The sequence below is a fragment of the Ictidomys tridecemlineatus genome, chromosome 10 (genome assembly GCF_052094955.1).
Source record: "Ictidomys tridecemlineatus isolate mIctTri1 chromosome 10, mIctTri1.hap1, whole genome shotgun sequence".
NCBI lineage: Eukaryota > Metazoa > Chordata > Mammalia > Rodentia > Sciuridae > Ictidomys > Ictidomys tridecemlineatus.
Genome location: NC_135486.1, coordinates 139,460,062 through 139,484,834, shown reverse-complemented (window position 1 = coordinate 139,484,834; position 24,773 = coordinate 139,460,062). Strand labels below are relative to the sequence as shown.

At 60.5% G+C, this 24,773-nt stretch overlaps 1 protein-coding gene across 2 annotated transcripts in view; it reads left to right on the top strand.

The window, feature by feature from the left end:
• The first annotated feature begins 2,052 nt into the window (after window positions 1-2,052).
• Window positions 2,053-24,773, top strand: part of Ppl (periplakin) — a 40,142-nt gene continuing 17,421 nt past the window's right edge. For both annotated transcript variants that reach the window (XM_078024866.1, XM_021727630.3), the window contains exons 1-4: window positions 2,053-2,442; window positions 19,195-19,294; window positions 23,565-23,719; window positions 24,365-24,485. In XM_078024866.1, coding sequence (XP_077880992.1) covers window positions 2,381-2,442; window positions 19,195-19,294; window positions 23,565-23,719; window positions 24,365-24,485 — 438 coding nt within the window. In that variant the 5' untranslated portion in view covers window positions 2,053-2,380. The remainder of the gene's footprint in view (window positions 2,443-19,194; window positions 19,295-23,564; window positions 23,720-24,364; window positions 24,486-24,773) is intronic.

The window sequence follows — 24,773 nt, the reverse complement described above, 5'->3', positions numbered from 1 at the left end:
TGGAGGGCATGTCCCCTCACTGTCCTCAGACCTAGGGAGGGAAGTCACTTCAGGGTGGAGGGACCAGTTCCCGCCTTGCTGGTGAGGACTGCAGCTGGGAGGACTGCCCCCCCCCCCCGGGGAGAGGGGCCCAGGCAGAGCCCAGAGGGGAGTGGAGGTCGGGTTTGGGGGAGTTGGGTGCAGAGCTTTCTGCCTGAGCACTTGGGGGCTGCAGGCAGGACCTGTCTCTCCTCCTGGCTTTTCTGAGGTGGCAGGAGGACTTGTCAATGTATTGGATTCCTGGGCCCCTCCCCAGACTCCCCAGTCAAGAATCTGCACTTTAGAAACTCCCCCAGAGACTCCAAAGCACCGCTGTCTCCACGCAGCCCTTTATTGGCACCTGGCCCCTGTGAAAAGCCAACAGTTTGAGTTGTGTTTTTGTTTTTGAAGTACTGGGGATTAAACCCGGGCTTCAAGCACGCCAGGCAAGGGCTCTACCATGGAGCTACATCAGCAGCCTTTTTTAATTTTAATTTTTTTAACTATTTATTTTTTAGTTTTAGGTGGATACCATATCTTTATTTTATTTTTAATGTGGTGCTGAGGATCGAACCCAGGGCCTCATGCATGCTAGGCGAGCGCTCTACCACTGAGCCACAACGCCAGCCCCTTTGTTTTTACTTTTAGGACAAGGTCTCACTAAGGTGCCCAGCTGGTCTTGAACCGGAGCTCCTCCTGCCTCAGCCTCCCCAGCCTCTGTGATTACAAGTGTGCGCCACCTGCAAGTGTTGTGTTTTTTATTAATATGTGCTCCCTCCTCAGGATGACAGCCCTTAGCTGTGCTTTGGCTTTTCCCTCTTATTCAACACGCCACGAGCAGAGAGAGCCAGGTGCAGCGTGGCTGGCAGACGTGGGGAACAGGCTGAGTGAACGAACAAATGAAATTGGACAGGTGAACACATCTTTTGAAAGCAACTTTAGGAGAATCACAACCTCTTAAAGCCACCCACGGGTTCCCTGTTAAGGATAGGGGCTTCCTAGAGTCCTTTATAACCCTTGGAAACCCCCGCCCTTCAGCGTCGGTAACAAGAGATGACCTGAAGGACACTGGGTGACATCAGATGTGCTGGGGTCCAGGGCAGGAAAAATCCCTGGGGATCAATTCCACCCCAACCTCAGTTATAAATAGAAAGTATGTGGGGGAGGGACTGGCCTGAAGACTCCAGACGGTGGAACTTGAACCCAGGACTCAGGAAGCCCGCCTCCTGCCCCCATCTTCACTCCCTAGCTGACCTCTAAGAGCCTTCTGGCCATAACTAACCTCACTGCCTCGGGAGTCTCCCTGGAGACGGTGGGCTTTTCCTCCCCAGCTGGAATCGGACCCCCAGGCCCTCCCCAGTGGCCCTGAGCCCTCCCAGCTGTGGGCCCTACCCGCATCCAGCCGGTTTCTGGATATCCAACTGCAGCCTTCTCCTCTGGCAACCGGTCTAACCCGGGACCTGTGGGCAGAATTGTGCATTCTGCACCGAAACCGAGCAATTTTTGTAAAGTATTTCCATCTCGCCAGGACCTGGAGTTATGAACGTTTCAAAAGATTTTTTGTCCTCTCTGGATGGCCTGATCGATAGGGGCAAAGCTTCCTGAACATTGGAGGCAGGACGCCGTGCCAAGCGCTTTGTGTGAGTTATCCGTAGGAATCTCCTCACAAGCCTTTAGGATGCGGGGAGTTTTTATCAACCTTTGACAACAAAAACGAAACTGAGTGGCCGTCAACCCAGGGCCGCAGCAGGACTTCAGCTCGGGCAGTGAGCCCCTGAGCCCTGTTCTCTCAATCACCACCCACGCTGCTACCGCGGGGGGCAGCTCTCTAGCCACCCGAGGCACGGAGACCCGTTGGGTCTCGGCCACACCTGTCCCGGGGCCCAGCTGGGTGTCCGCCAAAGAAGGAGGAGCGAAGAGTGCCCGGGGCAGCGCAGCACCAGGTGCGGGCCTCCAGCCAGAGGGCGCGGCAGGCCCGAGGTGCGTGGAAGGCGGGGCCGAGGGTGCTGGCGAAGGTGGCCTTTGCGCCCCCGCGCTTGGGGACTGCGGGAGGAAAGGCAGGCGCGGGGGCGGCGATCGGCCGGGCCCAGCGCCCCCGAGCTCCCTCCGGCTGGCCCGGGGCGGGCACCCCAGGAGCCCCAAGCCCCGCCCGCGGTGGCCCCTCCTCGGAAGGTAAGCGCCACCTTCTCCGGGAGCGGCCGCGGAGCGAGTGGCGGGCCGGCGCCCCGCCCCCCGCGAGTAGTGACCAGGCGCCCGCGCCCGCACTCGGGGCTCCCCGCGCCGCCGCTCGCTCACCTGCGCCCGCCGCCCGCCGCCCGCCTCAGTGCGCGCCCGGCCCGCCGCCGCGCCCCGGAGCGCCACCATGAACTCGCTCTTCAGGAAGAGAAACAAAGGCAAATACAGCCCCAAGGTGCAGACCCGCAGGTGAGGAGGCGCCGGCCGGCTGCGCTCAGGAGGCCGTCGCGCGGGGGTCGCCCTGAGCCGGGAGAACCTCCCGGGACGTGGGGCCCGGTGGCTGCACGGGACGCAGAGGGCCGGGAACCCAGGCTCGGGTGGGGGACGCCGGGCCAAGGTCCCCCCGAGCTGGGAAGCACCGCCGAGGTGGATGGGACGGGGAAGGGGAGCCTAAGGGGCCACCATGTGAGACGAAGGGGATCCGAGAAACCCAGGAGCGTTATTTTGGGGGCCTAGACGTCGGGGAACTGAATTGGGGGTACAAGGCACTTCCGTGTCCCAGGGTCGCCATTGGCTGTGGGTCTCCTAGGGCCAGGAATCATCGCCGGGATGCGGGAGTGGCAAGTCTGGAATAGGCGACACCCAGGGTTGTGGCGCCGCGGGGAGCCCCGGGAGCCCGGCGTAGGGGCCGGTCACTGAGCTGGGCCGGGGGCGCTCCCCAGCGACGCTTGGAGAGCGCGCAGGTGCTTCTGGTGTCCAGGAGGCGAGAAGCTGTGTGGCATGGGGCGAGGAGGGGAGGGGGCACCTGACACAGCGGTTCCAGCGCCTGCCTGCGGGCTCTGGCGGCGCCCAGAGGCAGTGGTGGGTGCGGGTCGAGGGAGGAACCAGCCCGGGCACCCGCTGCCTCCCAGAGCCGGGTTCTGCGCACGGGCTGGGCGGCGTCGGGCCTCTTTCTCAGGGGTGTGGCTTCTTCCACCGACACCCCCGCCCCCCCCCAGCCCGAAACTGGCGGCGTCTCGGAGCCGCAGGTTCCCAGGACCGCCTGGGAAGGGAATGACATGTCTCGATGTGTTTGCGTTGACAGGCAGCCCACGTCCGTTTTGATAAGCCTAATGTATTCACTTAATAACCGGTTTGGGGGAGCCTCCTGGAGATGCTGAGATTGGGGAAGGGGCCGGACTTCGGCCCCTGCCTTATTCCCCACCTACCCACTGGGGACAATGGGGTGCGGGTTCCCAAGAAGGAACTTCAGGCTGGTGAAGACTAGACAAGTGGCTCAGCTCACCTGGCTGGGCCCAGGCTCCCTGGGTGGGACGCCCTTGCACCCCTGAGCTCTCCTCACTCCCCCAGGCCTCAGCTGGAGGAGGGGAGGACTGTGAGCCTAGCTATCACCCCCACCTTAGGTCCAGCCCCCGCCCACCTCAGGCTGGGGCATGGACACCGGAGTCCCTGGAGACTCATCCCTACAGAAGGTCCACTGTACTCCTTCCTGCACTTGGGGCTGTTTAAGCCCAGAGGCATCTCTTCCCCCTCCGGGAGGTCCCCATCCCTCCCCTCCCCAGTCTTTCACAACCCCAGAGACTGGGCAGGGCCCAGCATGCTGTTCCTCCCTGTTCTCTGCTGCGGGTCCAGCTGGCTCCCGTGTCCAGCTGGGGTCCCGTCCAGTCTGTGCACTGTTCCTTGGCGTTGCACAATCAGAAGCTCAGTGCCAGTCCCACACGACTGTTGTGGCCTTCCCCTCTAGTCACCCCACCCCAGTCCTGCACACACGCAGACTCCCACACCAGGAGGGGGCCAGGCCTGCCTGTCTTCCACTGCCCCCTCCTGGCTTGGACCGAGCAAGGTTCCAGGGAACCCAGGCGAGCCAGGAGGGGAGGAAGGCAGCCCCCCCCCCACCCCCGAAGATAGGGGACTCTGAGGATCTGGGAGCAAGGATACCTGGCACTGCCTGCCTCCCAGCTGAGGCAGCCCCCCCCCCCCGCCCCGACCGTGGCTGACAGCCTTTGGCCAGCGGTCTCAGCTTAGAGGTCTCTTTCTCCAGCACACATTCCTGATTCATTGTCCAGGAGGGGTGAGGGATCTGGGGGTCACCTGTCCTTGCTGTTACCCCAGCACTAAGCACGAGTATAGCCACAGCCCTGAGTCGGGGCCCATGCTTCCTGCATGGTCTCCCAGCCCAGCAGGCCCCTCTGCCATTCCCCTGGTGGGATCTGGGTGATGGTCTTGATTGTGGGGTGGGGCAGCCCTGTGCCCTGTTCTGACAAGACTCTCATGAATCTTACCTGATGGCCCTGCAGTGGGCACCACAGCAGGTACTTGGGGTCTAAGCTGTGGTTGCTGGTCACAGGGAGCTTCCCCCAAGTTGCTCTTTCACCTGAGTTTTGTAGGGGCCCTCTCCATGTGCGGGGAAGAGAGGGCTGCCTGTGGGGTGCAGTGGGGGAGGGCGGTGGGAGCTCCCACCCCAGAGCAGGTGCCTCCCTTCTAATCCTGGCTTGGCCATGTTGGCACTCAGGCTCTGAGCCTCATTTTCCCAGTCTGCCAAGTGGAGGTGGCAATAGGTATCTCCCACGTGAGGCTGCAGGGGCAGCAGTGACCTGGCACCCAGGAAGTGCCCAGGTGAGGGGTGTCAGCACATTCCTGAGCCCAGGGGATCAGGAGCCCTGAGTTTGGATCTTCACAGCGGCCGCCGGAGCTTTGAACTGCCCAAGTCCAACTGGGGAACAGAGCACATCCAGGGAGCCACCCCTTCCTGTTTGTCCACCCTTTAGCAGATGAAATTGGGGAGGGGCCGGACAGGATGTGAACCCCGCTGCTCCCGTTGCCCTAGTTCCTAATGACAGGTGTGGGAGCTGGTGTTCACACCTGAGTTAATGACAGGGTCAGGCCTGATGGTGCAGGTGCTGGAGGACAGCATCCACCCCAATGGGGAGGCTCTGTTGAAGACCCATTCCCACCTCCCTGGCTGCGCAACCTTGGGAAAGCTGCTTGGGCTCTCTGAGCCTGTTTTGTACCTGGAGACTGGGGATAAGTGTAGTGTGTCGGCTGAGGACTGAATGAAGTAACTCAGGGAAAAGATGGGAGGTTTCACGCCAGGCTGCTGTGATGATTAGAATCCTTGACAGGGGCAGATGAGGTACCCACTATGTACCCGGGGTGAGCTGGAGGCCGTGATGGACAGGAGATGACAACCTCCCCACACAGGCTGCTGGCCCTCCAGCAGGGAGCCAGGATGGGGTTAAGCCTGAGCACTGTGATTACGAAACTCCCAGGGTGACAGCGGGTGGGCGGGACTGTCAGACTGGGTCTCCAGCCCAGCTGCTCTGGACCGTGTGAGGTGAAGCTGTCCGGTCAGAGCAGTGGTCAGGAGGGCTTCTCAGGGAGGTGTCTGAGTGCTGTGGTTAATTCAGATCCAGCTCTGGGGTCCAACTGGACTCTGTCTCTGATTTGGGACAGACACTGGGCCTCAGGGAGCCCCATCCCTCTCCACCCAGACCTCCATCCCGGTAAACTCCTCAGCCTGACCACACTTCCCAACCCCACCCACACAGGGTCTTGCAAGAATGGCTCAGCCCTAATGGGGGCTCCTGCATGGGTGGCAGGGCCCAAGGCTTTGTGGGTGGGTGAAAGGGAAGCTGTTCTACCGGAAGCCATCGGGGTACCCTGAGCCTCTTGCTAGTTAAAAGCACTGCATTTGTCCACCCCGCATGAGTTCAAGCCCCAGCTCCGCCCCTCCTGAGCTGTGTGACCCTGGGCAGGTCACTCAATGTCTCTGAGGCTCAGTTTCATCATCTGTGAAATGCAGGTGGTGATAGCAAGCCCCCGCTGGTGAAGGGGATCAGTATGAGCATGCACATGACGGCCCCAACCTGGAGCCCGCTCAGGGTGCGCTCTGAACCTTAGAGCCGGCAGTCACATGCTGCTGTTAGGGAGGAGAACTGCGGAGCCTGGGCTGGGTCCCTGTGACGGTGGGAAAGTGGAATGATCTGGGGGGTGGCGGGGGCTGTCAGGAAAGCCCACGGTCTCCAGTCACCCTGGTGACAGCCACAGTGAACAGCCCAGCCATTTCCCCAGCACCTACTGCGTGCGCCCCAGGCTGAAGGTGCCCCAGCATCTCCTGATGGTGAGCCCTAGGGGCCATGGGGGGGGCTGTCTATTCCCCAGAGGGCAATCCCAAGGCAGAGCATCAAGGCACCCACCTTGGGCTCACCAACGGCCCATGCTAGGGGTTTGGGAGCCCCTGGGGAGTGGGCCTGGGGCGGGGTGGTACTGACACTGACTTCCTGCTCCGGACTCCACCTCCAGTAGCCCTTTGAGCCTCTGCTCCCTCTGCCTCCCACCCAGGCCTCTCAGCAGAAGGTAGGAGACCAGACAACGTAGATTCAGGACAGATTTGGGCTCAACCTGGAAGAGAGGCTGCTAAGGGCATTCCAGGGGCCCTTATTTGGAGAGAAGGCAAAGCTCCATTCCCACCTCTTAGGCAACACTGCAGGTGGGCGGGGGCGAGGGATCTGGGGGCTGGGGAGAAGCTGGGGAGTGCAGCTCCTGCACTCTTCCTGCTCCACTCTGGGCAGGGCCGTGCAGGGCCTCACGGGCACCATCTGTGCCCTCCAGCCTGCCTGTCCCAGCCTGTCTCAGGCAGAAAATCTGTGGTCTGTGTTCTCTCTGCTTCTGCCTGGGCCTCAGTGCTGCAGCCTCCTGAGCTGGGGAGGCTACTGATGCCCCTTTCTGCCTCCAGACGGGGCGGAGCCGGCTTCAGGTCAGCTCCCTGCTCCCCTCTCCCCCCAGAATTGGCACCAGGGCGGCCCCTCCTGCCTGGATGCTCACTTCCATCTCACCACTGTCCCTGGCCACACTCCCGTCCCTTCCCCGTGGCAGGCATGGCTGCGTGCAGTGACCATGTCCCGGGATAACTCTGGCCTCAGGTTCCGTGTTGCTCCTAGGCCCTGGGAGCTGCTGCCCTGCACAGCATGGATGCCTGCCCTTATTCGGTCTCCACCTGGCTCTCAGCCAGCCTCCCAGCCTTTGCCCAGGAGGGGCCTCCTTCCTGGAATGCCCTCCCCCTTCTCCTTCACCACCTCTGATCCCGGGGAGCCCTCCCCACCGCCCTGCTAGGCCTTTCCTTGATTGCTGTTGTCTCAGTGACCGTTGACTCTGTGGTGGCCAGATGGGGAGGATGTCTGTCTCTCTGGGAGAGGGCTGGTGTGGCCGGGCGGGGGCATACGTGTGTATGTGCGCTGCGTGGATCTTGGGAGGACTGCCAAGATTTTCTTCCCCTTCAGTATCCCCTGCAGGTGCACCCACCCCGGGGGCCCAGGGGAACTAAGAGGGTAGGGGCGGTGGTTTCTATGTCCAAGACAGGACAGCCAGGTCTGAGCAGCCTCCTGTCCCCCGTTGGCGGTGTCTGCAGGGCAGTGGTCAGGGAGTGGGCTGGGTAAACAACCGGCAGCGAGGCCCAGTGATAAGTCCCGAGATAGAGGAGGGAAAGAGCCGAGCAGAGCCGAGAACCCACAGGAGATGAGGAGATACAGAGGACATCAAAGGGGACGCGCAGGCCACGCACGTGCCCGGGCGCACACAACCCGAGACACCCTCAGCAAACAAAGTGAGCTGATGGAAAACGAGAACCCCGCGTCCAGAGCAAGTCCCACCGTTCCTGGGAGCAGGTGTGCATATGTTTTAAAAGTATAAACCAGCCAGGCCAGGGGTGCACTGTGATCCCAGCTGCTCTGGAGGCCGAGGCAGGAGGAGCGCAAGTTCAAAGCCAGCCTCAGCAACTTAGCGAGGCCCTAAGCAACTTAGTGAGACCCTGTCTCTAAATAAAATATAAAAAGGGCTGGGGATTGGGACTGGCGTTGTGGCTCAGTGGTAGAGCGCTTGCCTAGCATGCGTGAGGTACTGGGTTCGATCCCTGGTACCACATAAAAATGAACAAATAAAATAAAGGTATTGTGTCCATCTACAACTGGGAAAAAAAAGAGAGAGAGAAAGGGCTGGGGAGGTGGCTCAGTGGTGAAGCACCCCTGGGTTCAATTCCTGGTATCAAAATATATATATATATATATAAACAGTTTAGGCAGAAACCAGCAAGTCTAAAACCGTGTACCTCAGGGAGGGAGCAGACAGGGTGACCCACAATAACCTCAGTGTGAGGACGTTAGTAAGCACAGCTGGTAGGGACAGTGGCCGTTTCCTCGTAGTGCATGGTGCATGCTGGACGAGGTCATGAGTTTCCAAACACTTTTTTCCCTGAGGGTTGGAATGGGGAAGGAAAGCCACCGTGGGCAGAGCCTGGCGGGCAGCCCTGAGCCCATGTCTGGGAGTCCAGTCCAGCAATAGAAGAAGCCCTTCTATTGGGAGGGAGGAGGAGGGCTTTGGGAGCCGGGATGGAGGGCAGGTTCTGGATGGAGAGATGTAAGTGGGAAGCCTCAGGGAGGAAGTAGGAGGGAGGGGCCCAGCATGGGGAAGGTGTGGACACAGGAAGCCCCGGGGCCAGGACCTCACCCAAATGACCATCTGAAATCCTGCTCCTGTGGTCTGTCTTAGATAAACTCTTCCACATCTTCCTCCAGGGGAGGCTCGGGGAGTCCGAGGGACTTAGCCCAGGATGCTCAGCAGTTCTAACCCAGCCTTTTGAGCAGGGGGCAGGCTGGCAGGTGACCCAGCCGGCCACTGCTGGCCCAGCCTGGCAGGCGGTGGGGCCGCAGGAGCGCAGGATCGGCTTGGAAACCAGGCTAGCACCTTTTAGGATCTTGGCCTCTCCCTCTTGGCCATGGCCGGAGGAGTTCTTCTCCTGCACCCCGATGAGAAGCTTGACTCTCCCCAACTCTTAAGCAGGCAGGCAGACCCCAACTTACAGAGGGGAAGCCGAGGCCCATGGGCAGGGGCCACGGCCCGGGAGGCAGACAGAAAGAGCCTGGTGGGTGAGCTGCAGGCCCAGCTGGGCTGCCTGTCATCAACAGGGCCAGTCCCGGTCCCTTCTGGGCCTCTGTCCACTTTCACACCCTGAACCCAGAAACAGTGCTGGCACATAGAAGGGACTCGGTATACTAACAGGGGTTGAAGTTCTCTTGAACCCTGTCTATTGGAGGGTGCGGGATTGTGGAGAGGACTGTGCTGATAGGAAGAGCATCAAGCACTCAGTAGGTCTTAAGTGGCAAGGCTGGTACTCCTTGTCCACTGGTCTCTAATGGCCTCATGCCTGGGGTACCAGGGTTGGCTTGAGCCCTGTTTAAATATTGCAAAAGCCTTCAAGACCGTCTTGGCCTTCCCTGGACCTGACCTTCTGTGTGTCTGTCAGGAGAGCCGAAAAGCACTCACCCGACTCGGGGGCCCTAGGCCTGGCTCAGAGGCCCACGAGGGGGTGGCCTTCCCTGGCCGGAAACAGATTAGGCCTCGAAAACAGAGCCAGAGCTGCCCTTCCAACAGCCGGTCTGGTTTAGGACTTACCTCCCCAGGATTAATAACTGGGTGTGGGGGAACTGACTATCTAATTACCATAGAAGTTTCCAGTAGCGAGTGTGACCGTCAGTGGACCAATCAATCTGGAATTTATTGGGCACCACCTGGGGACTGCTTTCTGGAAAGACTTCCTCCCGGTTGACACCCAGGAGTCCGCCCCAGCCTCTCCCCTTTAACTCTTGCTGCGGTTCCCGTTCTCAGCGCCAGCTGCACGTTAGAGTCCCGGAAGGGCTTAACTCCAGGTCCCAGCCCTGCCTTGGATCACTGAAGTCAGAACCCCCGCCAGCAGCCAGGAGTAACTAACTGTGCCTTGTCTTAGGGGTGCGTGGCCTGTACTTCCTCTTTTCAGTGGCGGTTTTGTGGTCCACCTGCTCCATCCCTTTATTCCCAACCTTCCCGTGTCCTTTAGTCCCAGGTGCATCTTAAACTGGCCTACAGCTGGGGGTGGGTCCTTCACATTCTCATGGAGAGTCTGTCTTTTGACGGTGAGTTTAACCCATTCACGTTTATTGTAATGAGGGTGCTTGGGACCTCCTCCGGCTGTATTATCTATTGATGGTGCTTCCTTCTTCTCTTTTATTGAGCTGTATTTTCACAGCTAAACTTAGGTGATAAGCCTGAAGGGGACAGGGTGGCTGAACATACTCTGACCCGGGCGCTCTGCCATCTTCCTAATTATAGTCACTGAGGTGTTCCCCTAACCCTGCCCATTAACCTGTGAACTTTTGGACAATAGGGACTTACTCATCTTTTGAGGGGCCCTGGTGTGGCCTTAATTCCAGGCCTTGCATCAGCTTGAGAGTTGGTGGACAGCGTTATTCAAGCCTGCTTTTTACACCATGCCGATAGTCCGTGTCTCCAGGGGCTTGGAGGAAGTCCGTCCCGAGGGCCTGAAGCAGGGACAGGTGGTCAGGAGTTGGCCTGTGAGTGGAAATGTGAGCACCACTTAGTGACTCTAGAAAGTGCCGCTGGAGCTGCAGCGGGTAGGAACCCGGCGGTCGGTTAGCCCTAACCCCGAGCAGGCCGTTGTCCGTCCCCAGCTCTGGGTCCTCCTCAGCCGCAGGAGTTAACAACACCCACCTCAGCAGAGCGTCTGAGCGGAGTCACGTTGGGCACTGGGCTGCAGTGTGGCTGGGTTCACTCAGGGTCAGTTCCTTGGGCCTGACAGGCCGGCTTAGAGGGACAGGGCTGGGAGTTCTTGTGGTACCATCTCCGGAGAGTGAGTCAGCCTCAGTTTACCACCCATGGCGATTACCCAACAGCGGGATTAATTGTACTGAAGAAGATGCCAACGAGATGTGGCTCACCAGGCCTCCCCTCGGGGTGAATGCCTCGCCCTGTCACCCCGTCTCCTGGCTGCCTCCGATCGCCCTGTCACTCTGTTCCGGGTGGGGTGGGCTGGGCTGGTATCCACACCCCTCTGTCTTGTGGCAAGGACGGGGCCTTGGCACCTGGATGTTTGGGCTGGGCCTTGGTATCACTGTTTCCCAGCTGTGTGACCTGGGACAGGTTTCTTAACCCACCTGAGCCTCAGTGATCTTCATCTGGAAAATGAGGATGTGGGAGTTGCTGCTGTGCCGGGCTGGAAGACACCTGCTGGGTTCAATGCCTGTTCACTGAGCCCCAGGCCAGCCCTGGAATTAAGGGCTGTGGAAGGCCCCCACCTCCATAAAAGATGCCTGACCCCGTCTAGAAGTTCGCAGCCTCATCAGTGGGGCTGGGACAGGGCCCTGGAGACCCCGAGAGCACCTTCCTCCTGGGGTGCGGAAGGGCTGGGCAGGCAGCACCCAGTAGGTGCGCTCACTGTTTCTGTTCAGGGTGGTTTCCTGGTTGCCCATCTGGGTGCCAGTGCTTGAAGGTGAGGGTGGGGGCCGCCTGGCACCTGAGGTGAGCCTCCACAGACCCCGGGGGACCCCAGGGAGCCGCTGCAGCCCTCTAGCCCTGGAGGCAGGTGGGGCACCAGCGGAGGAGGACAGGGGCTGGCCGGAGGACGGCCCTTCTGGGGCCCTAGGGGCGGGGCTGTTCCTGGGAAGGGGCGTGTCCTCGGTGCATTCCAGACATTCCTCCGCTGAGGCAGCCCCGCCCCGCCCCGCCCCCACCACTGCGCCCGCCCGGGGTTAACCCCCAGAGGGAGGAACCACAGACGGTGACCAAGGAACCGGCCTGGAGAACCAGGTGGCCCTGCAAGGAAGAGCCACGGAGCCCCACACAGGAAGGACGGCCAGCACCCGACAGGGAGCTGCAGGGACAGCTGAGCAGGGCGATGGAGGGACAGCGCCCCTCCAGGGTCACCAGAGCGTGGTCCATCCCCAGAGTGGCCGCTCAGGGAAGAAGCTGCTGCCTTGCAGACAGCTGGGGAGCAAGCAAGTGCCCCCTCTGCCCCGGGCCGAGAGGAAGGGTGTGGGCAGCGGGCTTCACCCGGTCTCCAGAGCCCTGGTTGTCGGGCAGCCAGGGGCTGAGTGGGGGCCGGCTGCGGGAGGTCTGGGGGAGGGAAGGGACGCGCAGCCGGAGGCACCAGGCACGGAGCCAGGTGGGCCGGCACTGGCCATCTGACACACCACGGTCAGCGGGGCCTAGAAGGAGCAGGCACAGCGTCCCCAGGGTCACCTGGAGCCCACCATCCTCCTCGGTGGCCACCAGATGTGCATGGAACAGCTGAGGTTTGCAGCAGGGTGAGGCCCGGCCTTGGAGGCAGCGTGACAAACGGCATAGAGGGCTCGATGGGGTTCTGTCCTCTGGGTCATGTTTGGGGAATTTTAGGTTAAATAAAGTATGAAAAATAAGTCTCTTTTCACTGTTTTTCTCGTGGCTTCTTGGGTGATTTAAATGACACTCGTGGTTTGCGTCTGTTTCTGTTGGACAGCACTGGAATTTCACCAGGGCAATGGAGTGCCAAACCCCACCGGGGGTCCTCCCGGCTGCTGCCCATGGCCTTCTGTCAGTCACACAGTGAGCGGACACAGGCGGGAGTTAGGGATGTGACCGTGACGTCGTCGTGAACGCTGTTACTCTCGACAGCCATTGGTGGGTGGTTGGACCGTCTCTGGGACGAGCTTTATGCAGCGTGTGGTGGACCTGACAGGAGCTGAGACGAAGACCCCTGCCCTGGCAGAGCCACCACACCCTGGTGACAGCAGGGAGGACGTAACCAGTGGCCAGGTCCAAAGCACTCTGGAGGGTCGTCTCCTTGAATTGTCACAGCCTGTTCCATCTCACAGATGAGGAAACCAAGGCTCAGAGAGTCTAAGGAACCTACGGAGCCTACAGCCCTGAGTGAAGTGTCTCGCTGTCCCTCACTGTCCCCTGTGGGCCAGGTGGAGGGGAGAAGGTCCACTCGGACAGGTGTCACTGAAAGGAGCAAGCGTGGCTCTCAAAGCTGCCCACCTGCGTTCCCCTCCTGGGCTGCTGCTGACTGCGGGGTGGACGCTCAAGTGTCCTGGCTAGCTGGGCTCTCTCCAGGGGCTAGAGGCTGGTCAGCAGTTCTCCCTGGCTCCCAGATCTTCCTACAAGGCAACCGGATCACACCATTGTCTAGCCTAAAACTTACCTATGTCCAACACTGTCAGAGAGTGGACTAGTGGCTGTGGCACAGGTCACCGGGGAGGTAGTGGCCTTGGCCAAGGTGGAGTCATCAGGCAGGGATCAGGGGTGAGTCCCCAGATTCTGCTGGAACCACCTTGTGGACAAGACTTCCCACTCTCCCTCCCATGATTTCTCCCCTGCAGACAGCAGCATGGACACCTGCCCCTTCCATCCCCCAACCCACTGACCCCTATCCCTAGTCCAAGCCCAAGGCAGTGGATGCAGGCTGTGTGTTGGACCTGGAGGGTCTGGGCTTGGGGGTCCCAGGCATGTCAGCCTCTGCTGCAGGTGTTGGGGAGACAGTTCTGCATGTTAAGGTCATCTGCAAACCCCCAGCACCCAGGCAAGTGATATGCCCAAGGTTGAACCAGAATGTGTCCGTCTTGCACCCCGTGAACAGCGTGGGTGGCTCGACATCTTTAGCGATCCACTAAACAAATCAGCGGGTTCCAGCTTCAGACCTTGGCCACTGACTTCTTTCTGCTCCTCAGAAGGAGCCCAATCCTGGAGGGGAAGCTGCCTCCTGCCGGTCGCTTCTTGGTGACCCTTTCACGAGAACCTCAGCAGTGTATCCCCGACAGACTCCCCCTGGCTCCCAGCAGGTTCTTTTTCTCGGTGGGGGGCGGTCCTGGGAATTGAACCTAGGGTGCTCTACAGTGAACCGCGTCCCCAGCCCTTTTTATTTCTGATTTTGAGACAGGGTCTCACGAAGTCGCTGAGGCTGGCCTTTAACTTGCAATCCTTCTGCCTCAGCCTCCCAAGTGGCTGGGAGGACAGGCATGGCCTCTATGTCGGCCACCCTGTGGTCATTGAGCCTGTTTGGGACAAAGCAGGGGACTCGATGCCATTTGCAGCTCCCGGGTCCTCTCCCTGTAGCTGCTCTGCCCCAGATACATCCCGGGGATACAAAGAGGTACCTGTTCTAGGTTCCTGGCTGCAGGCTCAGCCCCAGAAAGCACCTGTCTGGGCCTCTGTCCTCAGAATCAGCCGTGGGGCTCCGAGCAGGCACCGGCATCCTGGCAGCCAGCCCTGCCCCACTCCCTTCCTCCCCTGGGGGGGAGAACCAGGGCTGATCCTCTAGAGGAAGAGTCCCTCTGCTGGAGGTGACTCTCCCGGGCTTGCAAGACCCAGCCAGCGGGCAGCCCCTGACCACAGCGTGGCCTGGGCCCAGGGGCTGTTTCTGAGGCCCACTGAGCCTGGGCTCCCCTCCAGGCCCTGCTCCTGTTCATCAGGTGGCATCTCCTGGAGCTCAGCGCCCACCTCCTCCCTTCCTGTTCCCCATCACGGGAGACACGGTTCCTTCAGCATTTGCAGGAGGCCCCGAGGTCCAGGAGGAATTCCTCCACCCCTTTAAACTCCCTCATCCTCCCGGCTCCCTCCCCGTCTCCCTCTCTGTGGCCCTGGGTCTCCTCCAGCCTGGGCAGTCCCTCTGCCTTCCTGGGTCTTTCATGACCTTGACACTTTTGAGGCCACCCGTCAGCCGTGGTGCTGCGCAGCCTGGGTCTGGGTCTGCCTGCTGGGTTCCAGTGTTGAGGCGGAGGGCCGCGCCCCGGGACGGGGGTCCACAGAAGCGACGCTGTGCTCTCCTTGGTGACTGTATCGGGAGCCCTCAGCGTCCAGGCGTCCCGTCCTGGGGATTGAGCTTCGACCTCTTCTCCACTGGGAAGTTACTGGGTTTTTAGGAGAAGCCCAACTCATAGGACCCAGTGGGGCGGGCAAGCAGGGGACCTGGCAGAAAGGGGACCAGGGATTCAACCCGCACGGGAGGGAGTAGGGGGCACGGAAGGGCTCTGGGTCCCTGCCAGTGGCAGCCCTGTGGGAGTGGCAGCCTGCGGCTATGTGGGTCGCCCTGCTCCCTGACGCTGTGGCACCCCAGGGCCTTCCTGTGGCAGGTGTCGGCCAGCCTCAGGCCCTGGTCAGGCCACAGGTGGCACACACAGGGCAGCGTGACTTGGGTCTGCTCACAGGCCCTCCAGCTACTCTGAACCACCCCCTCGGTCTCTGAACCCCAAGGCTGTCACTGAAACGTGACTCGGGTCTCCAGCAGTGACCCCCGACACACTGAGCTGGGAGGTAGGATTTCCTGCTCCCGTTCTGTGGAAGCTGCCCCTGGGGCCTAACTGGCCTCTCCACAGCACACGCGGCCAGTGCTGTCAGGGTGTGACCCCCGTCTGGATCCAGGTACCAAGGTCTCCCCCGGCGTGGGCCGCCTTGTGTGACCTGGGCAGGTGCCTTCGGCACCTGTTTGCTGACCGGGGTGATGAGCAGCTGAGGCCACATGGCCTCCCAGGTACCTTCAAAGGCCAGTGGCCAGTGGCCTCAATGCAAGTGTCCATGCTGACCTCTGAGCAAGGAAGGCAGCCGGACCTGTCCCTCGGGCGTGGCGGTCGGCCTTCCCCTTTTCTTGGGTGAGTGGCTGGGTGCCTCCGCTTCTCTGGCTCACCCTGTGGCTGTGCCTCGGCCTCCAGCGAGGGGCCATGGCGCTGGCTTCCACACGTGGCTGCCCCCGCGGCTGGACCAGCCTGGCCAGTCCCCCGCCCCCACTCCTGGGAGCCACGCCCTCCCTGCGGTCCCACCCTCCTGCCTGCCCACATTCCTGTGTCCCTGCCATGGGTCTCTGCGGCTTCCCCTGGGACACCTGTGGCCAGCTGAGCAGGAGGGAGGAAGCAGGACCCTCCGAGGACCCACTCATAGGACAGAAGTGCCGAGGCCTCCAGGGGCCAATGCCACTCCACCCTGCTCCCCGGCAGCGGGACTGTGGCCATGTGATCAATCATTCGCACGGTCCGTCCTCCGTTTGTAAGCAGGGACGACAGAGCTGCCTAACTGGGGGTGGGGGGAGTTACTCATAAACCACCATGTGACTCACTTGGCCCTGGGCTGGGGACAGTCGGCCCTAACTTCTTCAGGAGGCTGGGAGTCACCTCTGCCTGGGCCTCGTGGAGCCCCGAGTAGGATGCAGCGTGATGGAAGGAGACACAAAGCCCAGCAGCTAGCTGCCAATGGCACGTGCCAACCCTCCTGGTCACAGTTCTATTGTGACACAACGTGCCCACTGCACAACGCGTCCCTCTGGTGTATGCAGATTTTAGTGTGTTCACGGATATGTGCTGGTATCGCCGTGATCAGCCTTAGCATCACCCCAAGAAGACACTGTGCACCCGTGGCACTCACTCCTGGCCCTCCTTCCCCGGGGCCACCCGTCCTCCTGCTCAGGACATTTCGTAAACAGAGTCTTGGGCTCTGTCCATGTGTCTGACCTCCTTCCCGCCTTACCTGAGCTCAGGGCCTGCTCTGCGGTCCAGGGCTGCCTCTGCCTTGGCTGGAGAGTAGACAGACCACACCTTGTTTACTCACTCGCCAGTGGGTGGCCCTATGTCTTCTGTCTGGCCCTAGCGTGAACAACAGTGCTGTGAGCGCTTCTGTGTGACAGAGGTGCATCGTACGGTAACTAGTCCAACTTTACTTATTTTTGGCACTAGGGATTGAATCCAGGGGCTCTTGACCACTGAGCTACATCCCAGCCCATTTTTAATTTTTATTTTGAGACAGGGGTCCACTATGTTACCCAGGCTGCCCTTGAACTTGCCATCCTCCCGCCTCCGAGTTGCTGGGATGACGGACGTGTGCCACAGTGTCCAGCAGTGATCAACTTTTCAAAGTTGAATTCTGAGCTGCCAGGCTGTGTCCCACAATTGAGCCCCATTTTCCATTCCCACCAGCATGCACGGGGGTCCAGTGGCCACTAGGGTCCTGTTCTGGTTTTGAGCACCTGGCATTTTAAATCTGTCTGCAAGAATCCCAGGGCTGGGAGCCCTGAGAGATTGCCACATGGAGTTGTTAGAGCCTGGACTGCAGGGCCTGCCTGGGTTGGAGTCCTGGCTTTGCTGTCTAATTACAGTGTGACTTTGGGGAAGTTACTTAACCTCTCTGGTCCTCAGTGTCCACAATTATAAAGTAGCAATGATGATATGGCTTCCCGTCACACAGGGCTGTGATGGAGATTAAGTCAGCAATGAGTGGCAGCCTGGTACATGGATAGTCGGCGTGAGCTCACAGTGTTGTGAGGTTGCCGCTGCTGTCTGTTGGCACATGTGATTTCCCTGGCATCCCTGTGAGTAGCCATTAGTGCCCAGGGCAGAACCCAGGCCCCCTGTTCACACGCTCTGTGACCTGGGCAAGTGCTTTGCTGTCTCTGAGCCTTGGTTTCCTCACCTGCAAAGGGACTCACAGCCTCCCAGTCTCCGGTGAGTGACATGGTGACTATGAATGTGACATCTGGCCTAGCACACAGAGAAGGTACAGTGACCCGCAAAGCCCAGCAGGCCACTACACTGTCCTCCCAGGAGCCCAAGGTCCCTAGGATTGGTGATGGCCCCTGTTCTGTGTCCTGTGCTGAGTGCTGGGTCCACTAGAAAACTGGCCGCACCCGTGTGGGGTCCACCAGGTGACTCCTGTACTGCCCCACCCCACAGGAGGGCTGGTGGGGAGTGGGCTGCGCCCAAGGTGGTGCTGGGCCAAGAGAGACAGTCTCCCCTGTCCCCCGCAGGTCCTAGGGTGGCCACAGTCCTGGCCTGAGGGTGTGGGTTGAGACTCACCGTCTGTGGGTGCAGCAGGTGACTGATGCTCATTCTGGTGGCTGAGGGCCCAGAAGGACTCATTCCCGTGTGGTCTGCCCAGCAAGGAGTGGGGATTAGGGGGCGTGGGGCAAGTGGGGGTGAGCCTGTGGCGGCTGCTCTGGAAGCTCAGCTTATCCCCCCTCCTCCTCCCAGAGCCCCCCTCTGAGCCTTGCCGGCCACTCCCCAGCTCTGTCCACTGCAGGACTCTGAGGCCTTACTGACTCATGAACTTGTGTGGGGGGGTCCCAGCTGCCTTAGCGAGCGAGGCTCTGCCCCGAGAGGTGTGCAGGTGGAGCTCCCGACGCACACTTTGGGAGAAGGTGCACCCCGGTCTCGTTCTCAGGGAGCCCCAGTCCCAAGTGGCCAGGCCGGCCCTGGGCAAGGTTTAGGCGTGGACGGATGGGCTCACAGCCTGTTTGCTGTTGCCATCTGTGTCCCCATCTTGCCCACCTCAGTGGCACCCACAGGGCATCAGGGTCCCCTGCAGAACCTAGAAGACAATGACGGCAGCACACAGCTTCCTGGGCCCAGCTCCAGGCACCGGGCTCAGAGGGTTGGGATGGGAGTTGCTCCTGCTGCCCAAGAGGGTCCGCCCCGGCCCACCCCACTGGACACATCCAGGGTCTGCCAGTCTTGTGGCCCCCAGACTCCTGCCCACCCTTCAGAACCCATCCGTATGATTGAAAGTTATTCAGCCGTAAAAGGAAGAAGTCCCCTCAGCACAATGCAGACGTGACACTAAGGGGTTCCAGACACAAGGGACGTGCTTGATGATTCCATTGGCATAAAATGTCCAGAACAAGCAGCTCCACAGTGGCACTCACCGGAGGCTGGAAAGAAGGGGGAAAGGAAGTGGCTGCTAAGGGGCACAAGGTTTGGGGTGAAGGCCGTGTTCTGCAGGTAGATGTTGGTGACGGTCTCAAAACCGAATATCCCAACAGCACTGAGTGTAGGGGCAGACTTGAAGGTATGTGAATTGTATCTCAGTTAAACAGAATGTAGTGCTGGTCATGGTCGGTACACACTGTAATGCCAGCTACTCAGGAGGCTGAGGCAGGAGGACTCTGGAACCCAGGAGTTTGAGACCAGTCTGGGCAAGACCCCGTCTCCAGAAAAGAAAATCTCAAGGCAGAATGGCAGTGCCGTCTCGAGTCACCAGGGTGGGGCTGGCGCTGCCACGGTAGCTGCTGTGTTACCTCTGGCTTCAGCAGTGTCACCCTGTGGGACGGCCAAGCTCCTGAGCGGGCTGTTCCTGCTCGGAGCCCAGGGCAGGGGACAGGCGGGGAGGAAGGGGTGCTGTGGGGACCCACCTCTGAACCCACCTCCTGGCTCCCGCCCACAGCATCTCCAACAAGGAGCTCTCGGAGCTGATCGAACAGCTGCAGAAAAATGCCGACCAGGTGGAGAGGAACATCGTGGACACCGGGGCCAAGATGCAGAGCGTGAGTCCCCCGCCCCCGTCTCGCCTGGTCCGTGGTTGTCACCGGGGTGATTCTGCTCCCCAGGGGGCCCGTGGCCACATCAGGAGGCGTCTGTGGCTGCACCAGTGCGCATGGGCAGAGCTTCGGCCTCTAGCTGGTGGGGACAAGGACAGCCCCACCACAGGGCAGTCCAGCCCCAAATGCCAGTGGCGCCGAGGTCCGGAAGCCCTTCTCGACGTCAGTGTTGCCCGTGGGAAGAGGGGGCTCCGGGGGCTGGGTTCCTGCCTCTTCCCGGGCTCTGGGGGAAGCTTCCCTGATCCAGAGGACAACCAGTCTCTGGGTGCAGTTCTGGTCCTGATACCCACTGTGTGACCTTGAGCAAACGCGTCACCTTCCCTCCCCATGTGCCTGGCTGCCCCTGAAAGGCTGAGTGATGGTCCCCCGCCTGTCTGGGTTGTGGGGAGACTGGAGGAGATTCTGCCGGTGCAGAGCCATCTGACGCTCACTGGTAGCCTCCTTCCCACTTGTACTTCTGTGGCCAGGACCCAGAGTGCAGCCTGTCTCCTCCTCAGCCAGAGAAGACGGAGGAACTAGCCGGGGACAACACTTCCCCACCCTGTGCCTCGGTCTCCCCCTCTGAAACACAGGGAGAACAACGGTCCTGAGCCTGCAGGGTCTCCTGAGGCCTGAGCAGCTCACTGTCTCTCATGGCCGCTCTCGGTCAGCCCAGCTGGACGCCCCTGAGCCTGGGCCCATTGGAGAGCTGGAGAAACTGGGGAGCAGGGGCAGCTGGTCAATGGCCGAGCTGGTCCCAGGAGGGGCTGCCATATTTAGCGAGGGATAACACAGGAGGTCCATCCCATTCCAATCTCTGGACCCTAATGATTCCTTAACATGAGTAAGGCCCACGGACCATTCTCTGTTGTGTGTCTGGGATCCGGTGTAACTGGGCAGCCTGTATGTCCCCGGGCTTCTTGGTCACTGGGAGACTGAGAGGAGGGCCCAGAGGAGTGGGGCACTGAGGTAGGGAGGTCCTGAACCCACTGCTGTCCAGGCTCAGGGTGGCAGGTCCTCCCTGTGCAGCCACCCCGCAGCCGGGTGTGCACCGTTCACGGGTACAGGTGACGGGTACAGGTGACGGGTACAGGTGACGGGTACAGGTGAGCATGTGGGGTGGCCCTTTCCTCCTGCCTGGGACCCTGCCCACTGGCCCCGCCCCTGCCCTGTGCCCGACAACCCACACACCTGTCCCCTCCCACGGCTCCCACTGAGCTCCTCTGTGACTATTTATTATTCTCCTCTCTTGGGACCCCTGCACTGGTGTCTTCCTTCCTAAGTGAAGGAGACATAGAGAGAGATAGAGAGATAGACAGAGATAGAGAAATGTAGTTGTAGTTGGACCTTTATTTTATTGATTTGTTTATTTTTATGTGGTGCTGAGGAGAGAGCCCAGCAGCTAGCTCACGCTAGGCGAGCGCTCTACTGCTGAGCCCCGGCCCCAGCCCCGGCCCCAGCCCCGGCCCCAGCCCCAGCCCCAGCCCCAGCCCCAGCCCCTGCCCCTGCCCCTGGTTTTTAATGTCGACTGAATACTCTGGAAAGAAGAAGCCTCCCTCTGAAGGCTGCATGGGTCGGAGGGTCTCTTTCTTTTTTTCTAAAAGATCTCATTATTTATTAATCTTCTTAATTCTCCAGAATGTTCCATCCTTCAGTCAGTGAGCTCCACATAATATAACTTAACCATCTGAAAGGTGCGGTTTGGTGGTGCTTAGCGTATCCACAGCTTGACATTTCCCTGTCCCTGGAGGAAACCCCACACCCCCTGGGCATGGGTCCCTCCTTCCTGCCCGGTCCCCAGAGCCACTAAGCAGCTCTGGGTCTCCATGAATTTTCTTAGTGTGGATATCTCAGATAAACAGGATCCTGCCCCAGGCAACCCTGTGTCTTGCCCAGATGTTCCAACAGGCAGAAAAGCTGGAGGAATTGTACAGCAGACATCGGCATCTCCACCACCTGGTTTACCAATGACGTCCACTCCTCCGACTTGTTCTCTGTCCTGTGTGTGTGTGTGAGTGTGTGTGTATGTGTGTGTGTGTGTGTGTTATTAGATGTGTCAGTTCCTGTGACTGTTTTTTGGTACTGGGATCGCACTGAAGGACACTTTACCACTGAGTTATCTCCCTAGTCCTTTTCCTTTATTATTATTATTATTATTATTATTATTATTATTATTTTTATCTTGAGGCAGGGCCTCAGGAAGTGGCTGAGGTTGTCCTGGAACTTGTCATCCTCCTGCCTCAGCCTCCTGGGTTGCTGGGAGTACAGGTGTGGCCGCTGCACCTGGTTAGATACATCCCGTTTAGGAGGTCACCTGGGAACTGTTTGCTGTGGTAGGCAGCCACGTGTCCGCTGCCCAGGCAGAACAGAGAACATGTTCCAGAAAGCTCCCGGTGGTTGTCCCAGTCATGTCCCTCAGAGGTGACCCCTCTGCTGACCTCTTGCCATTGATCAGTTTGGCTGACTTTGAACTCTGGAATGTCCACACAGTGTCCCTGGCTCTTTCCTGCCTGGCCTCAGCCGTGTGCTGACCCACCCCCGTGAGCCAGGTCATCATTAATTGGCTTCCCCTCTCTGCACAGTCAGTCTCTGAAGCTGCAGGGGCCAGGAGGGCTCCCAGACCAAATGCCCCGCGCCCGGAGAAGCCTGCTGCGTAGGTTTCATTCACTGGCCAGGCTGACCCCTCCCCCCCCACGTGGGCGCTCAGCTCCCTCGTCTTTCCTCTTGGCCTCATCTCAGCCCGGGGAGCCCCCACTGCTCTGCCCCCCGCTGAGTGGCCAGGGCAGTGCCACCTGGACCCTTCTCTTCCCCGAGGAGAAGGCGCGTCTCATTGTCCCAGGCGCCACGTCATCTCTGTCATTTCTTTACCTTTGGCCATTTCTCCCTTTCTTTCATGAAACGCTGCCATCTCAAACGTGCAACGGGATGGTTCTTAGTCCCTTTAGCAAATGGCCCAACCCCGGCGGGGAATCTGCCCTGGAGTGTTTCCATCTTGCGTTAAGGTGATCTTAGCGTTGCCATCGGTGCTGCCCCTGCCCCTGCCCCGGGGCAGCCGAGCATCGGCTCCCATCTGCCTGTCAGGGCCACCGGCAGAATCCCCCGTCCCAGAGGTCTGTCTGGCTTCTTCCACCTCACGTTCTGAGGTGCCTTCCGTTGTTCCCACTGAGCTGTGTCCCCCAGGCCACCTCGACTCTTCCCATTTGCTGTTGGTGGCTCCACAGGTGGAACCCGGGGCCTTGTGTGCCAGGCAAGCTCTGCCGCTGAGCCACATCCCAGGCCCACTCCACCTCTTCTGAAGACAGGGCTTCTCTACTCCCTCTGGAGAGACGGGCACCCAGCATCAGCCCTGTCCCTTGAACCTGGGGTCCCTTGGGGATTCATCCCAGAGGCCTGGTATCTCCGGTGCCACCAAAGAACTGGCGGGCGGGCTGCTCTCCTGCTCTCCGACCCAACTCGGCTTGTTCCCAAGCAGGCCCTGAGCTCCCAGCCGACTGCAGTCGTCCTACCTGCTCGGCCCCGTTCTGCTCCTCCCACCATCTCCACGGCTGCCAGCCCGGCCACCCTCTGCTCCCACAGTGCCGCCCCAGACCACACCTCCATGCCAACATCCTCTCCCTGCAGAGCCCCTGGAGGCTCTGTTTTGAAGCCTAACTGGCCTTTGGCACCATGTCCTCCCTCGGGGCCATCCCCTGTTCTGTGTCCCACAGGTCCTGTGTACTCTGGCCCCTGTTGGTTCCCTTCCCCCCCTCTCCCAACCTCCCAGCCCAAGAGCTTCTCGCTGCACCTCAGCCATGACTTGCTCCCGCCTGGGGACCTCCGTGTGGGCTGTTCCTCTGCCCAGAACACACTTCCCTTCATCCTTCATCCTTGGTTTGCCGCAGAGGGGCCTCCCTGTTCACAAGGGCTGGAGTGGGCCTCCCTCCTTCCCTCTCTGGTGCATGCTCTTCACAAGCACTGGCTTGTAGGGACTTGAAGTCGCCATCGTGAGGTTTCCGTTGACAGGCGGGTCTTGCAGGTCATCCCCCAGATGGCCTGTGAGCTCCAGGCAGGCAGGGCCCCCCAGTGACCAGCTCGTCATCGTAGGTGTTGAGGACAGAGGAGGGGCTGTGTGGCCAGAGGAGGGGCGGGAAGGAGCTGGGGAGCCCCCTGCTGGTCCTGTTGCTCCTGCCACCTCCCATGGCCAGAGCGCCCACTCTGAGTCCCCATCCATTGTCCCCTTCTCTCACGACCCTCCTAGGACTTGGCTTGGCTGCAGGAGGGTCAGCAGCCCGAGCACCGGGACGTGGCCCTGCAGAAGGTGTCGGACTCGGAGAAGCTGCTGTACGTGCTGGAGGCGGACGCGGCCATTGCCAAGCACATGAAGCACCCGCAGGGGGACATGATTGCTGAGGAGTAGGTCCCTCTCCTCCATCCCCGGGGAACCATTTGACATGGTGGACCAGGCAGGCCTGCAGCCTGTGCACCCGAGGGAGTCCCAGATGGGGTCTGCAGAGGGCTAGCTGGATGTTGGGCTTGGCCAGGTGCTTTATGTCACCCCCATGACCATCCTACCGAGGCTCGGGGAGTCAGCGCCCTTGTTCTGGTCGGAGCCCCCTGAGTTCTCGTGCGGACTCGGCATTGGATGGTCCTTGTGGCCTGAAGCCCCGCCTCGTCCCAGGCTCTTCACCCACGCCCCAGCTCAGCGTGGGCGAGTGGCCCTGGGACCCTGCCCTGGCCCACCGCCTCTGCGCTTGTCCACCGTGGCCGCTGCTGGACAGTGGGCTCCAGTGGTCCTGCCTGTTTCTCCTGGAATCTCCTGTGGCCCTGGGCATAGAGTAGGCCCCAGGAAATGTTGCTGGAGGAAGGAGGCTGAGGGGAAGTGGGTGGGGAGGGGCAGGAGGCTGCATCGGTGGCCTGGAACTCCAGGCCACTGTCACCCTGACCTTCCAGGCTGTAGGCAGAAAGCCCACACTGCGGTCTGGGAGGGTCCCCCGCCCTGGGCCTGGGTAGTGCTCATGCCAATGGGCCCCACTAACCTGGTGGCCTCTCCCTGGTCAGCATCCGTCAGCTGAAGGAGCGTGTGGCCAACCTCCGTGAGAAGCACAAGCAGATCTACAACCTGGCAGCGAAGGAGGTGGCCCCGGAGGTCAACTGGGCGGCGCTGGTGGAGGAGAAGCTGGTATGGCCTGGCGGGGCTGCGTGTGTGCTGGGAGAGCCCACCGTCCTTCCGGGGAGGGGGCTGGAGGCCCGATGTCTCCTGACGTTGTGCCCATGAGAAAAGTGAGAGGGACAGTGCCAGCCTGGGTCGTGCAGCACAGGTCGTGATCGGGGCTCTGTCCCCGACCAGTGCACCTCATTCCCCAAGCTGGGCTCGCTGGCAGGCCACTGTGGGCAAGCGGGGGACGCTCAGATGCCTGGCCACTGTGTCCTCACCAGTCTGTCACTGCTGGGGCCCGGTTCATGGCTG